This window comes from Malus domestica, chromosome 11 (genome assembly GCF_042453785.1).
Source record: "Malus domestica chromosome 11, GDT2T_hap1".
NCBI classification, from domain to species: Eukaryota; Viridiplantae; Streptophyta; class Magnoliopsida; order Rosales; family Rosaceae; genus Malus; species Malus domestica.
Genome location: NC_091671.1, coordinates 5,792,982 through 5,813,945, shown reverse-complemented (window position 1 = coordinate 5,813,945; position 20,964 = coordinate 5,792,982). Strand labels below are relative to the sequence as shown.

The window sequence follows — 20,964 nt, the reverse complement described above, 5'->3', positions numbered from 1 at the left end:
TACTTCGACATACACTACGTGGGCATGTCACACCGTAAACTTTAATGGCTACAAATAAATTCATCCGCCAACTCTTTCATCAAACCAAAAGACGAGATATACTTAACCTTCCTGCCTACTACCATGCCCCCATGATAAAATATGTGGTTGCCATTCGAAGATTTGGTAAGTTGCATAATATCTGTGCCTAATTATCTTAATCAGATGATTAATTAACAACCATGATCCGTTGTCAATAGGACCCCCTTTGCCCTAAAAATGACCTAAAAATTGTACATGAATCCGACCATTAGTCCACCCATATACCACGTTCCCAATCATGCCTGGGGTACCCTCTCCTAGAAAAAGCCCAGGTTGGCTTCCCTTTGGACTTTTCAGTACCAATCACGGTGTGATTTTGTTGTACCAAACATCACACCTAATTTATCAATCAAATTCCACCAGAAAATCCTAATTACATGCATTGTATATGGATCTTGTGCAGCCAGATCATGTCATGTACTTACTAGTTACTTCGTATCTAGAAAGGAAAAAGATGCATGAACTGTTAAGTAAATGCACGAACTCTCAAGTACTCACGTAATTAAGGCTTAATTATACTTTGACTAGGTCTGAACTATAATTCGTGTCTCACTTAGTCAGTTGAAACTGACTTGCCTTGGTTTCTTGATCTACATGGGGATCATTCGTTCGTTAATACTATCTATGTTGGGGTAACGAAGAAAATACCCTTGTTGATTCTAACGAAAAAGGTTTATGGTTAATAGAAGAAAAATGTTAGGAGACCATATTTTGTATGTCATATGATGTGGCAGTTAATGGTTGGATTCTTTCTTTAAAGATTTAAGAATGAGTCCAACCATCAACTGCCACATCATGTGGTTTACAAAATATGGTTTAAGTATATGCTCTCTGTAACATCACCCTTAACATAATGTTAACTTTGAAACAAGACAAACTGAGTCAATTGAGTTTCAGACAACATACATGAGACGAGATATAGTTAAGGGACATAAGTATAATTATGCCTATACTATTGAGTTCATGTCTTTGAAACGTTAATTTGGATCTTAGACCGATGTTGTGACACATGACCAATTACCCAAGCAGCACTCAGTTTTCCATTGATTGTGTAAGATATATGTTCATTCACACAAATATAAAGACGATATTTTTATGATAGATTGAGTATTAAATTGTAAATTATTGTGAATAGATTGAGGATCCGTCATAAAGCATCTTTCTAAATATCCTATCATCTGTCAAAATCAAAACTTGGGTTTGTGGGGATTGTGATTCTGTTGGCAATTGGTAGGGTTCATTAACACAATGCGTGCATGCACGAACCTCATGAGCTATGAAATCACAAAGAAGAGGAAGCATTGTGAGTTGTCAGGATTTCATGCCAGCCGCAAAAGATGGAATCGTCTTTGGGTTCATGCATGTTCCATTGTCTTTGACTTGAACGACATTGGTCCGAACCATCGGAACAAACTTGAACTTAAACTAAACCTTGTATGTATCAGATTATCAATCACTTCAAAAACAATTGAAAAAACAAACACACGTTTTTGTTAATTATAATTATATACAACTAATCATAGGCTATAAACAATATGCAACACTTCCAGCTACTATAACTAGATTGTATAATCTTAAAGTCCAAAATTGGTTTTATGGTGGTTAATCATCGGCTTCAAACAAATATGCAACACTTCCAGCTACCATATCAATTGATTTTATGGTGAAACCTCAACTTCTGTCATGGTATAAGAGCAAGTTGTACCATCTATGAAGCCCAACGGCTACATGTGCTTTGCGTCACCTTAATTGTGTTGTTCACGTGTTTCACTTGAAAATTCGAAACATATGAGAGACTGTGTTGAGATGAATCCGACATATAAAATGAGGGACTTTACATGAACTTTTAAGTAATTATGTTAGACTACTCCCCATGGTCAATTGATTTGTGGTGAAAACTCAACTTCCTTCACTATTTCAGAGGTGTATCTCCTTGTGGACCATGTTGTAATTAACAAATTTTTATTATACACATGTTACGATCAAAACCATTCATTATCTGTTAGCTATCAGATCATGTATTCAAAAACAATAAATCAAATCACATATTGTTTGTCGATATACGTATTAAGTCAATGTACAGTCTATCATGATAATTTTAATTAATTGTTATCATAATCCTCGATTTTTCTGATACGTAATAACAATCGATGGGCAAGCAAAAGGAAACACTTTGGAGAAATGATTCTTGGGCCCGTGTATGGTTTTGGTTGGACACTTTGGAGAGATGTTACACATGAGCTGCTGGCCATATATTATTAAGCAAAAAAGGACACGTTTTTTTTTCCTTTTAAGGCAATCTCCCAAAAATTGAAGTTTCATCGACGAACCTTTACATCCTCACTCCCTTTTTGGCCTTTCTACACGTCCTTCTCCTGTGCTTAAAAGCTTGCACCAACTTTTACATTGAACCAAACTTTAGAACACGTGGCTGAAAACCCATGAACCTCATTGTAAGAGCAAATAGATTTTTTGATGTATTAGAAATACTGTCCAAAAAACCCACATATAATAGTACAATTGATTGAAAATTTAATTTAGTGTATGACATTTAATAATTCAAGCTGTGTTTTTGACATTCTGAAAAATTTCTCATAAAAAGAATAACTTAATCATATAGCTTTAACATGTCACATGTGACACCAAAAAAGAGTGCTCACGAAACTTCTTGCTACTTGCTCGGTTACTTCTTGATTAACTAAAGTTCATCAAAAGAACCCAACTCCGTCTGAGATTTCTTCTCTTTTTGAAGCTTCCCCATATTTGTCAATCACCAAATTTATAGTGTTGTCTACTATTTTGGCCCTTATCCTTCTACTATGAAACAAAAAAGGCAAATCTTGTATACAGTCGGGAATATATATCACTATTAATAGTTAAGATTTCTTTTGACGAGATAAAAGCAATGGTAATTAAACGCACCGTGTTGTAAAATCTCAACTACAAATAAATCTTGAATAAAAAATATTTAACCAACTAAATTACAAACCATCTACTAAATTGTTGTTCATTTTTAATTTTGATGTAGTTTGTCCCAAATAGTGGTGCCAACTAGTTAGGAAGAGAGAAAGATGTGGATGGTGCCAAAAGCCACAGAATGTGTTTCATCATTTCAAGTTATGGGCTCCCTTCCCCTCATCCTTTTCCACGGGATTCGATTTGATATGGATAGCTGGCTGGTGGCTGCTCTCTTTATGCCAATTTGTCATTCCCTACATTATTTGAATCCAAAGTATTTTCCATGGACCGCGATAACGACACGTCATCACCAGACTCCTCTCTCACTTTCTTTCTCGCTGCCACCCACAGACATCCCTTATTTGAATGAGGATTCTCTCTAGAATTTTTTTTTGAGAATTCTAGAGATTTTTAAATCGTTTTTGTTTAATGTATATCATACGATCAATTTTTGTCAAGTATTATTTATATTTAATTTTAAATAAAAGTATTTAAAATAATTTTTAATCGTACGATATACTATAAACTGACGTGATTAGAAGATCATTAAGATTCTCACAAAGAGAATCCGGAAAGGATCCTCGTTCCTCATCTTTGTTGCCGACCAAGTTATCTCGCGCGGTCGTGGACCAACGATTTCCCGCCACGTCACTGTAAAACAGTTGTACCTCTTCTGAAGTTCCCCATGTCTCCGTGATCTGTTGAGCCCCCACCCGCTCCTAATATATTTGGCGACCAATTTTCCACCTCTCTAATATTCACAAAATTTCAACAAAAAAAGAGAACTATTTGTTTAATTGTCATCCTGTGTAACACGTCCGCATCAATGTCCATGCAGCCTCGGCAGTTGTAAGTATTATTGGATAGATACCCAATGGAGCCGCAACAGCAAGACTTTGGGAATATAGTTTTAAGTCAACGAATCAAAGGGTCCGGATCTTGTTGCCCACCTAACCGCAATGCCTTCCGCCACCCCATCACCCCCCACTCTATTTTTCCTTTTTCTTTTTTCGTTAAGAAAACAAAACACAAAAAGAACAGTAAGTTGGCGTCGAGGCCTGATAGTTACGGGGTTCAGTTCCAATCGGTTCGATTTTTTTATTAAAATTGAAAATCGAACCGAAGTTATTGTACAATTCGGTTCTATTTTTTTTATTTTTTTTTCAATTCAATTTGCATTCAGTTCAATTTTGATTCGGTTCGGTTTGGAGTTTAGACAATGACAAATCGAGTGTGACATCATCATCTCATCATTAACTAGGCCAAAACTTGAACTTTTGAATAGACCGATCCCCAATTTCAACTGCAAAAAAGATATTTTTCTGGCACATGGTGCAAAAATATCATTTAACGTGTCTATTGCTTTCATCTGTGTGCTTCATGTACAATTTTTTAACGTAAGCCAAACGAAAATTCACAAATTTTTAACTTTGGTTACCGACACTAGTCCAAGATCAAAAATCACCACATGAATTGGCTTCGAGGCATCCACATACGACGTATGCAATTGGAGATTAAACAATTGGCCCGAGATCAAAACAAAACACAAATTCGGTTATTTGGATAAGGATAAACCTCCCCAACCCAAGTACGTTCCCCCACCCCACTATCCATTCTCTACGTAAACACAAACCAAGAGGCAAAGATGCCTCACTGACGTCATCGCACACCTCTCGCTCACCCTCACAGAAAAATAATTCTCCTTTTATCTTTTCCCACAAATTAAAAATTAAAAGATTAAAAAGCAACGAACTTTCGTTTGGATCTCCCGCACGTATAAATACCCAGTTGGACCCAAATCGAAAGACACAAGAAAAACACAAAAAAAAATTCCGACATGGGGAAAATGAACTCAAACTCTCAGCATTCTCACGACACGGTTTCTTGGGTACGAGGAAAATGCATAGGAAGGGGGTCGTTCGGCACCGTCAGCATCGGGGTCAGCAAACAGGACGGTCGTGTCTTCGCCGCCAAATCGGTCGATCAAGCCGCGTGTCTTCCCGGCCAGCTGGAGGCGCTGGAGAATGAAATTCGAATTGTCCGGTCGCTCTCCTCACCACACGTCGTGAGTTACCTCAGCGACGACGTGTCGTGCGAACCGGGGAGCGGTTCCGCGACGTCGTTTCGGAACCTCCACTTGGAGTACTTGCCAGGTGGCACCGCAGTGGATGCTGAAGTGGACGAAACGACGCTGCGGTCGCGCGTTTGGTGCGTCGTTGCGGCGCTGAGGGACGTTCACTCGAAGGGCATTGTTCACTGCGACGTCAAGGGTAAAAATGTCCTGGTGGGCCCCGCTATTAACCAAGCCAAGCTCGCCGATTTCGGTTCTGCGATTATCTTGTCGGATGACACGTGTACGGCCAGGATCATACCACGAGGAAGTCCGCTTTGGATGGCACCGGAGGTAATAAACGGGCAATATCAGGGACCGGAGTCCGACGTATGGTCGTTAGGCTGCACGGTTATCGAGATGGTGACCGGAAAGCCCGGGTGGGAGGATCGCGGTTTGGAGACGCTGGCTCGGATCGCGGTTTCGGACGGGTTGCCCCGGTTCCCGAGCCGGTTGTCGGAAACTGGTCGCGACTTTCTCGACAAGTGTCTGAGGAGGGACCCGAAGCAGCGGTGGAGCTGCGATCAGTTGCTGCAGCATCCATTTTTGGCTTCCCTGTCTCCAAATGCGGTCGCCGCCGACTCGTCACCTCGCTGCGTTCTCGACTGGGCTAACTCCGAGTTCGGCGATGAAAGCGACGTTAAGGATGACGAGGACGATGAGGAGTACGAGGTTTCTGCTAGGAATAGAATTGGTAAATTGGCGACGACGGGAGCGGCAAACTGGGAATCGGATGGATGGACGGTGGTGAGGAATTATTCAGGTGGCGGGAGGTCTTGCGAGGAAGAAGGGACAAGCGGGGAGAATTCGGATTGTGGAGGGGTAGAATTGGAAACTGAGAGCTCTAGTGGCGGTGGCTCAGTGGAGCGGGGTGTTAATAACTATGGGCGGTGCGCGGTTGGCGCCAGCGGTTCGAAAAGGGAATACTTGGCGGTGGAAAGGGTAGGAAATAGAGGAAGGGATTGTCAAACCTTGTCTATTTTGTGTAGAAGCAGATTATTATTATTATTATTGTTGTTGTTGTTTTTATATTCTTTGGGGATATTTAATAAATTACGAATTCTGTTTATTTGTTATATTGTTTATATTTCACAATCTTGGTGGAGCATGTTGTTAAAGTTTATTTTTGGGTCATAATTTTTTTAAAATTCTTTATACCAAAACTAGAACTAATTAATAATCCCAATTAAGCATAGGAAATTGTTATTAACACTTCAAAAATCTTATCTGGTACACTAAGCTTTCTATAATTAGAAAGAAAAATACATTTATGAAGAGTGTAAAATGAGACTTTTTGAGTGCTAATAACAACTCACTTAAACATATCTAAAAATACTCTAATAAGGTATGTCACTTAATACTAGAGTCTAATAATATTTTTCTTCACGTGTAAATGAGAGGTATTATGTTAGATTCTCGTCAAAGGCAAATTTGAACCATATTATTATTAGCCCATTACGAGGCTAAGCTAACCTCTTCTCTCTTAGTATATAAAATATTGTTTGTTAAAAATAAATAAATAAAAAATAAAAACTCTAATAAGAAGTTACGAGTTTGTCATGTTACGTCATAAACTGAAAGGCTAACTTGGTCGGTTAAATGAACAAAAAATATTATTAGTACGACCCATTAACAAGTATCTTTGGTCAATTGATTTGTGTAGCACCACTTCGGGAGCGTACTACGTCGATGTAGTTTAAACCCCCAGACAATGATGAGTTATTTCTAAATATTTGTGCTCAATACGTATTTGTACTCTAAAAATGATCCGGCAAATGGTTTGTATCTGTCATGTTCATGTCGTTTTCTTGATGTACATGTTATCTTGACGGGTTATGTCGTGTCAAACTTGTTGTCTTAATAGACGACTCGATCATGACATGACTTGTTAATGGTTATGTTGTTTCGTGTCAAGTTAATGAGTCATGTAAGATATTGTCATGTCTAGTGTCTATTGCAAATGGGCCGTGTTCGTGTTATTTACATGTTATATCCGTTATCTTAATAAGTTATTAATTGTATGACCCGATAGCGACAAAATTTGTTAACGTGTTCTTAACAAGTGACTCATTAATAACTTGACTCGTTAACCGATTAACCAAAACTTATTATTCACGTATCGTTTCGTGATAGGTTAAGAGTTATGCTGAAATTGTCAGGCCTGCTCTGAAAGATCATCATATTTTATACCCTTTGTTTTATGTGGACTAGTGTGAGAGCAATTGGGATGAGTTGAGTTTGCAAGTGGTTGCAAATCGGAGCAAGATTACACTATCAAATGTTGATAAGGACGAGAGATTTGCTAAAATATCGTAAATAATAGATGGAAATAGAGAGCTTTAACGAAAAGTTTTCGGTTCTGTTTACTTTAATGAAAAATCACATTTTTACATTAAAAAGTCAATCATGATACTATTTACTTTACCTTTTATTTTGTCTTTATCGTTAAAATTCAAAATTTTCAAACAATTTTCATTAATTTTTCTATTGAAGTGGGCTTGACGAAGAAGAAACAAGTGGGAAAACGAGCAGACGATGCACTACAATTTACAAACAAACGACTTGATTTTTTAAACAGTTCGACAAGGACCATAACTGCTTTTTGACGTATGAGATAGTTCACTTGGCCATGAAAGTTCCCATGATTGTGTTTTGAGACTGGAATTATGTGGCTAGAAACAAGTGCAAGAAAAGATAAAAATGATGCGTCTAAATCATTTCTCAAATTTAATGGGCTGAAAACGCTATAATGTTAAAGGTGGATAATGCTACGTTTTTTTTGTTTTTTTTTTGTTGTTATGGAAACGGATAACAGTACGCTTTGAAGTTAAACACCAAAGTTTAAATGAATTATTATTTCGCACACATGTCTCTTGGTGATACTGGGATTAAATATTGGAATTTCGAGTGCAAAGAATTAACTAATTAAGTGATAGATACTTAAGGTTCGTTTGGAAGCACTTTAAAATGTTGAAAGCGTTTTTAATAAAAATGTTGTTGGTACCAATCCTTAGCAAAAATACAAATGAATCTTGGAAAAGCACTTCAAGTGTTTTTAGAACTCAAAAATATATATTTTTAAGTATTTTCAATCATTTTAAAAATATTTTAAACGAGTAATTAGTCTCTTATGTAAAGCTAATTTGATTGCGAACTGTTGCAACAATTCTGTTATTTATTTTGAAATAAAAATTAAAAATAGTTCAAGGGCCAGGGGAAATATTGAGAAAAAACAACTGGCCCAATGAGCTCGTACTTCGTAGAAGGGCGCCCCAAGCTTAAACTATTAGAGTACCCACATAGCGGTCAAAAAGCCCACACAGCAAAATCAATCGGCCTGTGAAATAAGCCCAACTTCCCCTAAATATTTTATTTTCTTGAAAAAAAAACCTCTTTCATAATTCAACATTCTAAACTAATATTTGGGGAAGCGACCCGAATTCAGGTTGAAAAGACGATCACTCTATCTTCATCAACTAGACTAATTGTTTACGTTACAGCTACATTTTGCACAATACATCCCAATTTATTGACAAATAGAGCCTCTTCAACTCTCTGTCTTTAGTCAAACTCTCTCCTCCCTTTGCCGTAAATTAAAACAGTAACATTTACAACTTTTTTTAACAGTTTCACAAAGTTACATAAAGGAACAAAAAAAAGAAGAAGATGTTTTGTGGGGTTTCTTAGCTACAAAGTGTTAGAGGTTTCTTAAGTAGCAAGTCTATGTATTAGTTGTTCAACATCAAACAATTTTTGCTACTATTGGTTGAAAATTCGCATTCCACGACCCACATTGATACCAAATGATGATGAATATGTTTGACCAATGACGATGGAATGTATGATGTATATGGAATATATGGTACTATATCTTAATAATTTGATTTTACGTAAACATACCTTGCATACTACCTAATTTGTCATTAACTGTACTTAAACACGCCCTCAGCACTGCATTGATCAACTTGTCTAATTTACAAGTGCATTTAGTTTTACTATTATCCTTTCATATAGTAAATGACTTTCTTCTTTCGTATTGTAATTAATTATCAGCACTTTAAAGGGATTTCTAATAACTTAACCTAAAAGTCATTTTATTTTATAAATAGCACCTCGAAAACCTCTGTATACTCTTCAAAACAAATGGACTCACCAGACAGCGCCACATCTCTCCAAAACAAATGGGCTCACCAGACTGCGCTACATCTCGCGTCTTACCCCCCATCTGCTTCTTATAATTTTAAGTATTGCTAAGAAGAGTATATTTATGTATCACATTTGTATTACTTATTACGTAAACACGTATTTATAAAACAAACAAACAATAAAATAAAATCATTAACTGAAATGACATGCACACAAAAAAAGCAGTCCTGTATTGTACGTTGACAGGTGCACTCGACTAACGCATTACATTCTCAACGTACAACCCCACTTAGCAATCGATTCACAAATTTTGCGCGACAAAAGACGCATACTATAGCTCCTCCTCTTCTGCATACATTCCCATACTACAAGATCCACATACAGTCTTTCTCTCTCTCTCTCCTCTGCAAATCCACACGCAGAAGGTTCTGCTGTGCCACATTCTTCTCTGCTTATCGGGTCCTCCTACCAAAGCCCCGACCCGGGCACCATGGCCGCCGCTAACGCCCCCATGACGATGAAAGAGGCCCTCACGGTAATGCCACCTTCATCTCGATCCTAATTTCATCAAACCATTTCTGGGTTTTCGTCGTTTGATCCAATGCCTCATTGGATCGATCTAGATCCTTTTGAGAACTGCGTTTTCACTCTGTTTCCCACTGACCCATTTGCGAATTATGTATAAATCAGGCGTTTACCTGTGCAAGTTTGTGCATTTTTTGTTGGATTTTTGGCAATGCGTTTGAGTGATCGAGTGCGATGATGGTGATTGTTGATTTGAATTTTGTGTGGTTTTTCAGTTGCCTAGTATTGGGATCAATCCCCAATTCATTACGTTTACGCATGTGACTATGGAATCGGATAAGTACATTTGTGTTAGGGAGACATCGCCGCAGAATAGCGTCGTTATCATCGATATGAGCATGCCCATGCAGCCATTGCGTCGACCCATTACCGCCGACTCGGCTTTGATGAATCCCAATTCCAGAATTCTTGCTCTAAAAGGTATGATTTGAATTCTTGAAATTAATGTTGTGATGCAATTCCAGTGTGTGCTTCAGTTTCACTGTGAATGTATATTGGAACCGTGTGATTTCTGTTCATATACCGGATGCATTTCCATTTTTTTATGATTGGTAAATTTGCGAGCAGGGAGCATTATTGAAATTCGTTTATTATTTGAGTTGAATTGTTTATAAACCGTCATATTTTGTGTTCAGTTGTTGATGTTATTGTCTTTTTCTCTTGTTATTTGTTGTTGTGGTGATTGTCCCGCCCGCTGATCGATGGCTGAATTCAATGTGTAGCTCAAGTTCAAGGAACAACTCAGGACCATTTACAAATATTTAACATTGAAATGAAAGCAAAGATGAAATCACATCAGATGCCTGAGCAGGTGATGATCTTGCCCTTTTAGGGCATTCACAATGTCGAATTTGATGCTGTGAACGTTTACAATCTTTATTTATAATTTTATTTTGGTAACTGGTTGTAATCCTAAATTTTTCTGTTTGCTCTTTGTTTCGTTCTTTGTAGATTGTCTTTTGGAAGTGGATTACTCCAAAGATGCTGGGTCTGGTCACGCAGACCTCAGTATATCATTGGTTAATTGAAGGTAAGACGTCTTTTCATATCCTTGAATCTGGTTTCTTTTATTTTATTTTCTTCTCATTATTTCATCTCTCCGTATGAGGTTTTTTACTCTTATATTTTTGCACATGTTTTAAATATATTTTACTTTTAGGTGAATCCGAGCCTACAAAGGTCTTTGAGCGAACAGCTAATTTGGCTAACAATCAAATAATCAACTACCGTTGTGATCCTTCGGAAAAATGGTTGGTCTTAATTGGAATTGCTCCTGGTTCAGCAGAGGTGAGTGCTTATCTTGTTGTTCGCTTATTTTGCCTTTGTACTCCTTCTGTGTCTGTAATCCTGTCGATGGATTCTAAATTTGGAGTGTGAACTGGCACCTTTATAATTGTACATAACTGTATGAAAATAATTTTTCTATGTTAATATTTTTACATGACTTCTTATTGCCATTTTTTCATATTACTTTGTTGTGAAGTTGCTAAAAGATTTAGAAGAGTGGTCAAAATGTTGTGTTGTTTTCAATTCATGGGAGCCGGGATTAGATAAGATGTTCTAGTTGCACCATTATACTTCAGCATTTTATCCGTTTTATTTTCAATGATACTTGGAACTATGTAATTACTTTATTGAAAATAAGATTTTTTTTCTTTTTATTTATTCAATTTTATTTTTTATCTCATTTTTATAATTTAACGAGAATGGAACTAATTATGGTTTACCAGATTTAGTGACATCTTTAACAATTAACATATTGCTTCTGCCAAAATGACTGTAGAGGCCACAACTTGTCAAAGGAAATATGCAGCTTTTTTCTGTGGAACAGAAACGTAGTCAGGCTCTTGAAGCACATGCTGCATCGTTTGCCACATATAAAGTGCGGTGCCATACTTCTTTCTCACTTTCTCTTGGCTTAAATATATGCGGTTTACTACTGTGTGCTATATTCCCTTACTTAATTTTCTGTTACATGCAGGTTCCTGGGAATGAGCATCCATCAATTCTTATTAGTTTTGCCTCAAAGTCCTCCAATGCTGGACAGGTTACATCAAAGATGCATGTAATTGAGCTTGGTGCCCAGCCAGGTACACTGCTTCTTCACCGGATTCCGTTTAGAATATATTAGTGCACATCGCACAGATCTAACATTTACTGTGAATTGGCATCAGGAAAACCATCATACACTAAGAAGCAAGCAGATTTATTCTTTCCTCCGGATTTTGCTGATGACTTTCCAGTATCAATGCAGGTCTTACTTTTGGTTGTTATTACTTTGATTTAAACATATGTTTACCTATCAATCAAACTACATTTTTTTTTTCTCTTCTTGATTTCAGATATCGGAAAAGTATGGGTTGATATATGTTATCACAAAGCTTGGACTTTTATTTGTATATGACCTAGAGACAGCAACTGCAGTTTATAGAAATCGAATCAGTCCAGATCCTATATTTTTGACAGCTGAAGCTTCAACCGTTGGGGGTTTTTATGCAGTCAATAGGCGAGGCCAGGTCTTACTTGCCACTGTAAATGAACAAACAATTGTACCTTTTGTTAGTGGTCAGGTATGCTTTTGAGTCGTTTTTTGTGCATTTGACTACTGGAGAAAAGAAAATGTTAGGTCTTTAATTTATTGTTTGGGGATTTTGCAGTTGAATAATTTGGGGCTTGCAGTGAGTCTTGCGAAAAGAGGAAACCTTCCTGGTGCTGAGGACCTGGTAACGATTGCAGTTGGTTTTTGTAATAACTTTCTGACAATTGGCACATTTATCTTAGTTGTTGTCATTGCTTGTGGTGTCGAAGAAGGAAATCGGTAACAATAGTGTGGGTTTTTGTGGTGCGTGTCTTTCCCCCATATGTGTGGAAATCAGTATGTAGTGATACATAGAAATCGGATCCCTATATTCCCTCTTGAAACAACCTTTTCCTGGGAAGTTCTATGGTGCATTTTGTAATTTAAGTCTTTGTGGGTGTTCAAAAAGTATGAGAATATGAATGCACAATTGTTTTCTGTTTGCACTTTGGTGATATCTTGAAACTACAATATATGGTTGTTGTGCTCAGGTTGTCCAGCGGTTCCAAGAACTGTTTTCTCAGACAAAGTATAAGGAGGCTACAGAGCTTGCCGCGGAATCTCCAATGGGAATACTCCGTACTCCTGATACTGTTGCTAAATTTCAGGTATAGCATTCTGATATTTTATTCACGTGTCAGCTTATATACATATATATTCTTCATAGTTCTTGTGCTTCTCAGTGTGACCTTTAGATTACCTTGGAAGTATTGTGCTTCCTTTACAAGACCATGTAATCTTTGAATCAGGATCTAATTTACACACTTTATTTATTCTTTGCAGAGCGTTCCTGTGCAAGCTGGGCAAACCCCACCGTTATTGCAGTATTTTGGAACTCTTTTAACTAGAGGAAAACTCAATGCTTATGAATCATTGGAACTGTCACGTTTAGTTGTAAATCAGAACAAAAAGAATCTTTTGGAGAATTGGCTAGCAGAGGACAAGCTAGAATGTAGTGAAGAGCTTGGAGATCTTGTGAAGGTCTGAAACAAAATTGATCTAACCTTAAAAGAGAAAGGAGAGGATCATGTTAGAGGGCTCTTTTCAACTTTTACTCAACAATGGCATTGTTGAGTCTGCTGCCGCTTGATTTTTTTTGAGTTATATTGTCATTCTAATATTATGAAACATATTTACAATGCAGACGGTGGATAACGACCTTGCTTTGAAAATATACATCAAAGCCCGGGCAACTCCCAAAGTTGTTGCAGCATTTGCTGAGAGAAGGGAATTTGACAAGATTTTAATATACTCAAAGCAGGTCACACAATTTTGCTTTTCTTTGAACTAGAATCTTAATGACATACAATTGTTCAAATTCTCTCATTTTGAACAGCAATATTATCCGGGCTGAAAACTATTATTGTGTCAGTTTTGGTAGTGTGATTTTTAATAACATGGCCAATAGCTCTTACTGGATTTTTATCTTATTGTGATTTTTAAATTGTCACAGGTTGGATATACACCTGATTATTTGTTCCTTCTCCAAACAATTTTGCGGGCAGATCCCCAGGTACATGCATTTCTTTGAAAGTTTGAGGCACTTTTCTCTTTATAGCGGTTTTGTAACTATTTACCATGCTCTTCTGACGGGTTGAGCTAAATTATCTGACATTGGAACAACTTCAACTATCTTGTTGGCAGGGGGCTGTTAATTTTGCTCTAATGATGTCTCAAATGGAGGGAGGTTGTCCCATTGACTACAATACCATCACCGATCTGTTCCTTCAGGTTTAAATTAAATATTGCTTTTATGTTGTGTCAACAATTTTTTGTTGGAATATGTTCTTCATTTTGTTATTTTCCTGAAGAATGAGTTTTGGGACTTCTTGTAATTGTGTATTTTCTCTTATTTTTCAGAGGAACTTGATCCGTGAGGCAACAGCCTTTTTGTTGGATGTTCTGAAGCCGAATCTACCTGAGCATGGATTCCTTCAGACAAAGGTTCATAATCCCTTTCTTAAACTTTGATTTCTTTTCCCTTTCTTTTCCTTTATTTTTTCTCACATGTCTGCTCCATATAATGTTTTTCTTAGGTTTTGGAAATCAATCTTGTGACTTTTCCAAATGTTGCCGATGCTATATTGGCCAATGGTATGTTCAGTCATTATGATCGCCCACGTATTGGTCAACTTTGTGAAAAAGCTGGTTTGTATTTGCGTGCCCTACAGGTACAGTAGTTCTTGGATTCTGATGAATATTCATTTAAAAATGATAATTTTTTTCCTAACCAATGGCATCTTTAATGCGCAGCACTACACTGAGTTGCCTGATATCAAACGTGTCATCGTGAACACACATGCAATTGACCCTCAGGTTGGCACTTAAATTTCTTTATAACTTGATAGTATGTGATGTAGTATATCTCTAACTCCTATGTGTGTTAGGCTCTTGTCGAGTTCTTTGGAACTCTTTCTGTAGAATGGGCTCTTGAGTGCATGAAAGATCTTCTGCTGGTCAATCTTAGGGGCAATCTTCAGATTATTGTACAGGTAAAGTGCTTTTTATTTATTTAAATTTTTACCAGTATTGCTCTTTCATAGTTTATAAAGTTGAGGCTTACCTGATCATCTCGTGCAGACCGCCAAAGAGTATTCCGAGCAACTGGGTGTAGATAAGTGCATAAAATTGTTTGAGCAGTTCAAGTCCTATGAGGGGCTGTACTTCTTCCTAGGCGCATATTTGAGCTCCAGGTATCAGTTTCTTTTAGTGGAAGAGAAGTTTAAACATGACACCTCCGCAAGTTTTATGAGATTCTTTTTTCTTTGTCCCTTTCATTTATTCATCATTTCTGGACAGTGAGGATCCTGATATTCATTTCAAGTACATTGAAGCAGCTGCAAAAACTGGACAGATTAAGGAGGTGGAGCGTGTGACACGGGAATCCAATTTTTATGACCCTGAAAAAGCTAAGAACTTTTTAATGGAAGCAAAGCTTCCAGACGCACGTCCTCTGATTAATGTCTGTGATCGTTTTGGCTTCGTTCCAGATCTCACCCATTATTTGTATACAAACAATATGCTTCGTTACATTGAAGGTTATGTCCAAAAGGTATTCATACTTGGAGGCTTTATATCATTTTAATTTCTTTCTTACCAATTGCAGGTTTCCTGTTAGCTTTCTCATGCCTTGTCAATGTTATTATTCAAATTGAGCATCAATCGTTATATACCATTTTTGGTTTGATAGGTCAATCCAGGAAATGCTCCTTTAGTTGTAGGGCAGCTATTGGATGATGAATGCCCTGAAGATTTCATTAAAGGTCTTATTCTATCAGTTCGTTCTCTTCTACCGGTTGAGCCCCTTGTCGAGGAATGTGAAAAGAGGTGTAGTGATCTCTTTATGACCCTGTTTACCCTTCATCATTCATATTAGTTGCTTATCATTTCTGTGATTTCTATTTGCAGGAATCGTCTTCGCTTGCTCACCCAATTCTTGGAGCATCTTGTGAGTGAGGGAAGCCAAGATGTACATGTCCATAATGCTCTGGGTAAAATCATCATAGATAGCGGCAACAATCCTGAGCATTTTCTCACAACTAACCCATACTATGATTCTCGTGTTGTTGGTAAATATTGTGAAAAAAGGGATCCTACCCTTGCTGTTGTCGCATACCGTAGAGGGCAATGCGATGATGAACTTGTTAACGTTACAAATAAAAATTCTTTGTTCAAACTCCAGGCCAGGTTTGTATGTTTCTGTTTGCTAGTAAGATGTTGTTGGATCATTATTGTATGTGGCTCCTCCCTTATGCTATTTACTTGATACGTGCATGTCAGATATGTTGTGGAAAGAATGGATGATGATCTCTGGGCTAAGGTCCTTGATCCTGAAAATGAATATAGAAGGCAGCTAATCGATCAAGTTGTATCTACTGCCTTGCCTGAAAGCAAGAGTCCTGAGCAAGTATCATCAGCTGTTAAAGCATTTATGACTGCAGACCTCCCACACGAGTTGATTGAGCTTCTTGAAAAGATAGTGCTTCAAAATTCTGCTTTTAGTGGGAACTTCAATTTGCAGAATCTATTGATTCTGACTGCCATCAAAGCTGATCCATCCAGAGTCATGGACTACATCAATAGATTAGACAACTTTGATGGACCTGCAGTTGGAGTAATGGCTGTAGAAGCTCAGTTGTATGAAGAAGCATTTGCAATCTTCAAGAAGTTCAATTTGAATGTTGATGCTGTGAATGTCCTGTTGGACAACATACAGAGCATTGACCGAGCTGTAGAGTTTGCATTCCGGGTTGAAGAAGATGCTGTTTGGAGCCAGGTGGCCAAGGCTCAACTGCGAGAGGGATTAGTGAGTGATGCCATCGAGTCATTCATCCGTGCAGATGATGCCACCCACTTTTTGGAGGTCATACGTGCTTCTGAAGATGCAGATGTATATCATGACTTGGTAAGATACCTTCTGATGGTCAGGCAGAAGACCAAGGAGCCGAAGGTGGACAGTGAACTTATTTATGCTTATGCTAAGATTGATCGGCTTGGTGATATTGAAGAGTTCATTCTGATGCCAAATGTTGCCAATCTCCAAAATGTTGGGGATCGCTTGTTTGATGAAACCCTATACGAAGCAGCCAAGATCATATTTGCATTCATTTCTAACTGGGGTAAACTAGCATGCACTCTTGTGAAGCTAAATCAGTTTCAAGGTGCTGTTGATGCAGCTCGGAAAGCTAACAGCTCAAAGACGTGGAAGTTTGTTTGCTTTGCATGTGTGGATGCTGAGGAATTCCGCTTAGCTCAGATTTGTGGACTCAACATCATTATCCAGGTAGCATTTCCTGTTTATGTTAATTTCGCCTGTCTTCACGAAGTTATATATAATGCTTTTGTTTATTAAGATGTCTCCCAAGATGGGATGTGCGTATTCTTTGATTAAGTTTTTGTTAAGTTGTAAGCACTGCAGATTGCCGCACCTGTCTATGTACCATAGGACACAATTAACTAGTTACTCAATTATACTTTTGATTATTTCTTACTTAAGCATGTTTAATTTTAGGTGGATGATCTGGAAGAGGTCTGTGAGTACTACCAGAACAGGGGATGCTTTAATGAGCTCATTAGTCTTATGGAGAGTGGGCTAGGATTGGAGCGTGCACATATGGGCATCTTTACAGAATTAGGAGTTCTATATGCAAGATACCGTCCTGAGAAGCTTATGGAGCACATTAAATTATTCTCTACCCGTCTCAACATTCCCAAGCTTATTAGAGCTTGTGATGAACAGCAGCACTGGAAAGAATTAACATACTTATATGTCCAATATGATGAGTTTGATAATGCTGCAACTACCATAATGAACCACTCCCCAGAAGCATGGGACCACATGCAATTCAAGGATGTTATTGTCAAAGTTGCGAGTGTCGAACTCTACTATAGGGCTGTACACTTCTACTTGGAAGAACATCCTGATGTTATTAATGATGTTCTTAATGTGATTGCGCTTCGTGTGGATCACACCAGAGTGGTGGATATAATGAGAAAGGTTTGCTTCTGTCACATGACGTCATTGATATTGGTCTCTGCTACCAAGTTTCTGTTCTGGCAGGGTTTGTAAATGGTTCTTTCGTGCTTACATGTTCAATCCTTTTGGGTTTCAGGCTGGTCACATCTGTCTGATAAAGCCATACATGGTTGCAGTTCAGAGCAACAATGTAACTGCTGTGAATGAAGCTCTAAATGAAATATACATGGAGGAGGAAGACTATGACAGGCTTCGTGAATCAATAGATTTGCACGACAGCTTTGATCAGATAGGTCTTGCTCAAAAGGTGAGATTGAAGTTTTTCATACATCGGAAGTATTTGACTGAGACATGTAATTATTTGTTATTGATGCAAAATTGCAAATGAACAGCTTGAGAAACATGAACTTCTTGAGATGAGACGCGTTGCTGCATACATTTACAAGAAAGCTGGCAGATGGAAGCAATCCATTGCATTGTCAAAGAAAGACAATCATTACAAAGATTGCATGGAGACGTGCTCACAGTCTGGTGATCATGAACTTTCGGAGGAACTACTTATCTATTTCATTGAGCAGGTCTGTGTTCTTTTTATGCACTAATTATTCTCTAAGAGTGCTCATGCATGCCAAATAAAGCAAGGATTTTACTGCTCAAACATACTCATTTATTCTTTTCTTCTTCTCACCTCGTGAATTAAAGAAGGCGGTTCAGTCCATGCTTCCATCCCTTTCTCTTTGTAAAGTATTAATTTTTGATGTGGTTTTGTAATCATGTTCTTCTGTAATGAATATGCAGGGAAAGAAGGAGTGTTTTGCTGCATGCCTATTTGTTTGTTATGATATGATCCGGCCAGATGTTGCTCTTGAGCTTGCGTGGATGAACAATATAATTGATTTTGCCTTACCATACCTCCTGCAGGTATGTTTTTATATCTGTTGTCCTTTATCCATTGGCTACCTTTCAATTGTTCCTCACTCAGTCTTCTGTTGTTCTCTCTAGTTTATCCGAGAGTACACAGGTAAGGTGGATGAACTTATCAAGGACAAAATTGAAGCTCAAAACGAGTTGAAAGCCAAAGAGAAAGAAGAGAAGGAACTGGTTGCTCAGCAGGTATTTCTATTTGCTTTATCCTTGTTTTATTGAGAGGATTTCTTAAACTAATTGTCTTTGCACGACCTGCAGAATATGTATGCTCAGTTGCTTCCTGCTTTGCCTGCACCACCGGGAATGGGAGGTTATGCTCCACCACCAATGCCACCAATGGGAGGGATGGGAATGCCGCCAATGCCCCCGTTTGGAATGCCACAAATGGGCCCCTCTTACTAAATTTTGAGCCGGATTGAGGTTTTACGAGTGCTCTAACAACTTCTACTGGCTGAAAGCTAGAATGTCCGGAATTCTCCAATCACGCTGAAGGCAATTCGTTTTCACACTTCACATATGATTGAGGGAAATGAAGGGTTGAGCTAGTTATTCTCCCACTTTCTTGCCGGTTCAACATCTTCATATGCTGCGGGTTTATGATCACGCTTTTAGAAATTCTTTTTAATTTACAGTATCCACCATTCTTTTTTGCTTGGCTCTTTGAGAGATGTAGGATGGCAACAGAGCTTGCACGTAGTTCATGGCTATGGTTGTGGCAACACTGTTACTACCTGTACAGGAAATTGTTTTGAACTTGGTCTTGTTAGTGTCAAGAAACCTTTCATTGGTAAAATTTTTGTAGTAACATTTCTCACTTGTTGCTTAAGGCATGTCTGTCCATTACTATTGAAGATTGTCCCCCAACCCCGGGGCCCCTAAAATCTGAAGGGCACAAAAATTGTACTTAGTTGGTCAATAATCAATACCTACAAGGTTTGGTTAATACATTGATGAGTTAGAATTTGGAGACTTATGTTTTTGACATATGGTTTTTGTGAAGTTCATTTTGCAATGTATTTTTACGATCCAGCCGTCTATTTAATCTATGAACCGGAATCGGTCTGGTCCAGTTCAATCAGTTCTCACAGTCAAAATTAGGAAAACCAAACCAAATTGGAACCGGACGGAAGTGGACCGTGCCCAACCCTAGGCAGGCCTCTCTCTAAACTCTCTTTGCAATTTCGCTAATGTTTATTCATCTGATAATTGTTATTATGAACATTTATCAGATTTAATTTATGTATGACGCTTTGTTTAAAAATTGTATGCCTGCATGTTGCTTTCTACCAAATCCAATAATGTTTCACCTCGAAAAAAAAAAAAACTACTCCTTTTGATTTGTTTTATTTTTCCTTGTATGCTCTAGTGATTTTTTTTTCTTTCACTTGTTAATGAGAGGTTTTAGGTTCGATTTTAGTTAAAGGTGAATTTGAATAATATTATTATGGCTAGCCTAGTGTGAGGCTTAGTTCACTCTCCCCTCAGTATATATTATCTTTTGTTAAAAAAGTGAGTCTTTTAGTTATTTATTATACATTAAAAGGTCAGCTAACAAGCTGATTGATATTAAATAGGGAACTTTAACGAAAAGCTTTCGGTTTTTACACTAAAAAGTCAATCATATTACTATTCACTTTACCCTTTATTTTGTCTTTATCGTTAAAACTCAAAATTTTCAAACTCTTTTCATTAGTTTTCCTTATTAATTAAGCATATTAAGCGCAAAGTTAAAAAGATTGACTTCTTTGTTCTTTTCTTTTCTTCTTTTTAAGCAAATTACCAGCCTGTTAGTTGATTTTTATTTTTTTTCCCCAAAAAAAATTTACTATGGGTCACATTCTGTATGTCAATTTGTCATGAAAGTTTTCTTCTAATAAGTTGAAACTAATCACTTATTACTACGGTTGTTTAATGATTTCCTCTTTATTGTAAGTGAGAAGTCTTAAATTTTAATTTCGTGGATGGCGAGTTCAAAATTAATTTATTCTCATAGTCTTTAATATGAATATATCATTATGTTAATAATAATATATAATGTGAAACTAAGATACAATTTTGTGTCACTAAAATAACGTCACCAAAGCATTGTTCATTTGAAAATCA

General features: G+C 37.5%; 3 protein-coding genes across 3 annotated transcripts in view; all 3 read left to right on the top strand.

The window, feature by feature from the left end:
* LOC139187494 (putative disease resistance RPP13-like protein 1) overlaps positions 1-20,964 on the top strand; it is a 54,886-nt gene that overhangs the window by 16,337 nt on the left and 17,585 nt on the right. The window lies entirely within an intron of this gene.
* LOC103412934 (mitogen-activated protein kinase kinase kinase 18-like) lies at positions 4,827-6,286 on the top strand. The gene has a single exon (XM_008351440.4). The coding sequence runs from the start codon at positions 4,877-4,879 to the stop codon at positions 6,284-6,286; it is 1,410 nt and encodes a 469-aa protein (XP_008349662.2). The 5' UTR covers positions 4,827-4,876.
* On the top strand, positions 9,590-19,654 carry LOC103447636 (clathrin heavy chain 2-like). Its single transcript, XM_029088207.2, has 30 exons — positions 9,590-9,830; positions 10,096-10,300; positions 10,603-10,691; positions 10,832-10,910; positions 11,040-11,167; positions 11,664-11,762; positions 11,862-11,970; positions 12,055-12,134; positions 12,223-12,450; positions 12,538-12,603; positions 12,950-13,066; positions 13,242-13,439; positions 13,603-13,719; positions 13,912-13,971; positions 14,103-14,189; positions 14,319-14,402; positions 14,495-14,629; positions 14,712-14,774; positions 14,846-14,950; positions 15,039-15,151; positions 15,258-15,510; positions 15,649-15,785; positions 15,867-16,145; positions 16,239-17,241; positions 17,470-17,955; positions 18,071-18,241; positions 18,327-18,512; positions 18,733-18,855; positions 18,937-19,047; positions 19,120-19,654. The coding sequence occupies exons 1-30, from the start codon at positions 9,786-9,788 to the stop codon at positions 19,261-19,263; spliced, it is 5,100 nt and encodes a 1,699-aa protein (XP_028944040.1). The 5' UTR covers positions 9,590-9,785; the 3' UTR covers positions 19,264-19,654.

Excerpts from the sequence above, each read along its gene's own strand:
- LOC103447636 (XM_029088207.2), top strand. The coding sequence starts at position 9,786 with ATGGCCGCCGCTAACGCCCCCATGACGATGAAAGAGGCCCTCACG. Across the intron at positions 13,972-14,102 it reads TTTTGCGGGCAGATCCCCAG|GGGGCTGTTAATTTTGCTCT; the intron begins GTACATGCATTT and ends TCTTGTTGGCAG. Across the intron at positions 14,190-14,318 it reads TCACCGATCTGTTCCTTCAG|AGGAACTTGATCCGTGAGGC; the intron begins GTTTAAATTAAA and ends CTTATTTTTCAG.
- LOC103412934 (XM_008351440.4), top strand. The coding sequence starts at position 4,877 with ATGGGGAAAATGAACTCAAACTCTCAGCATTCTCACGACACGGTTTCT.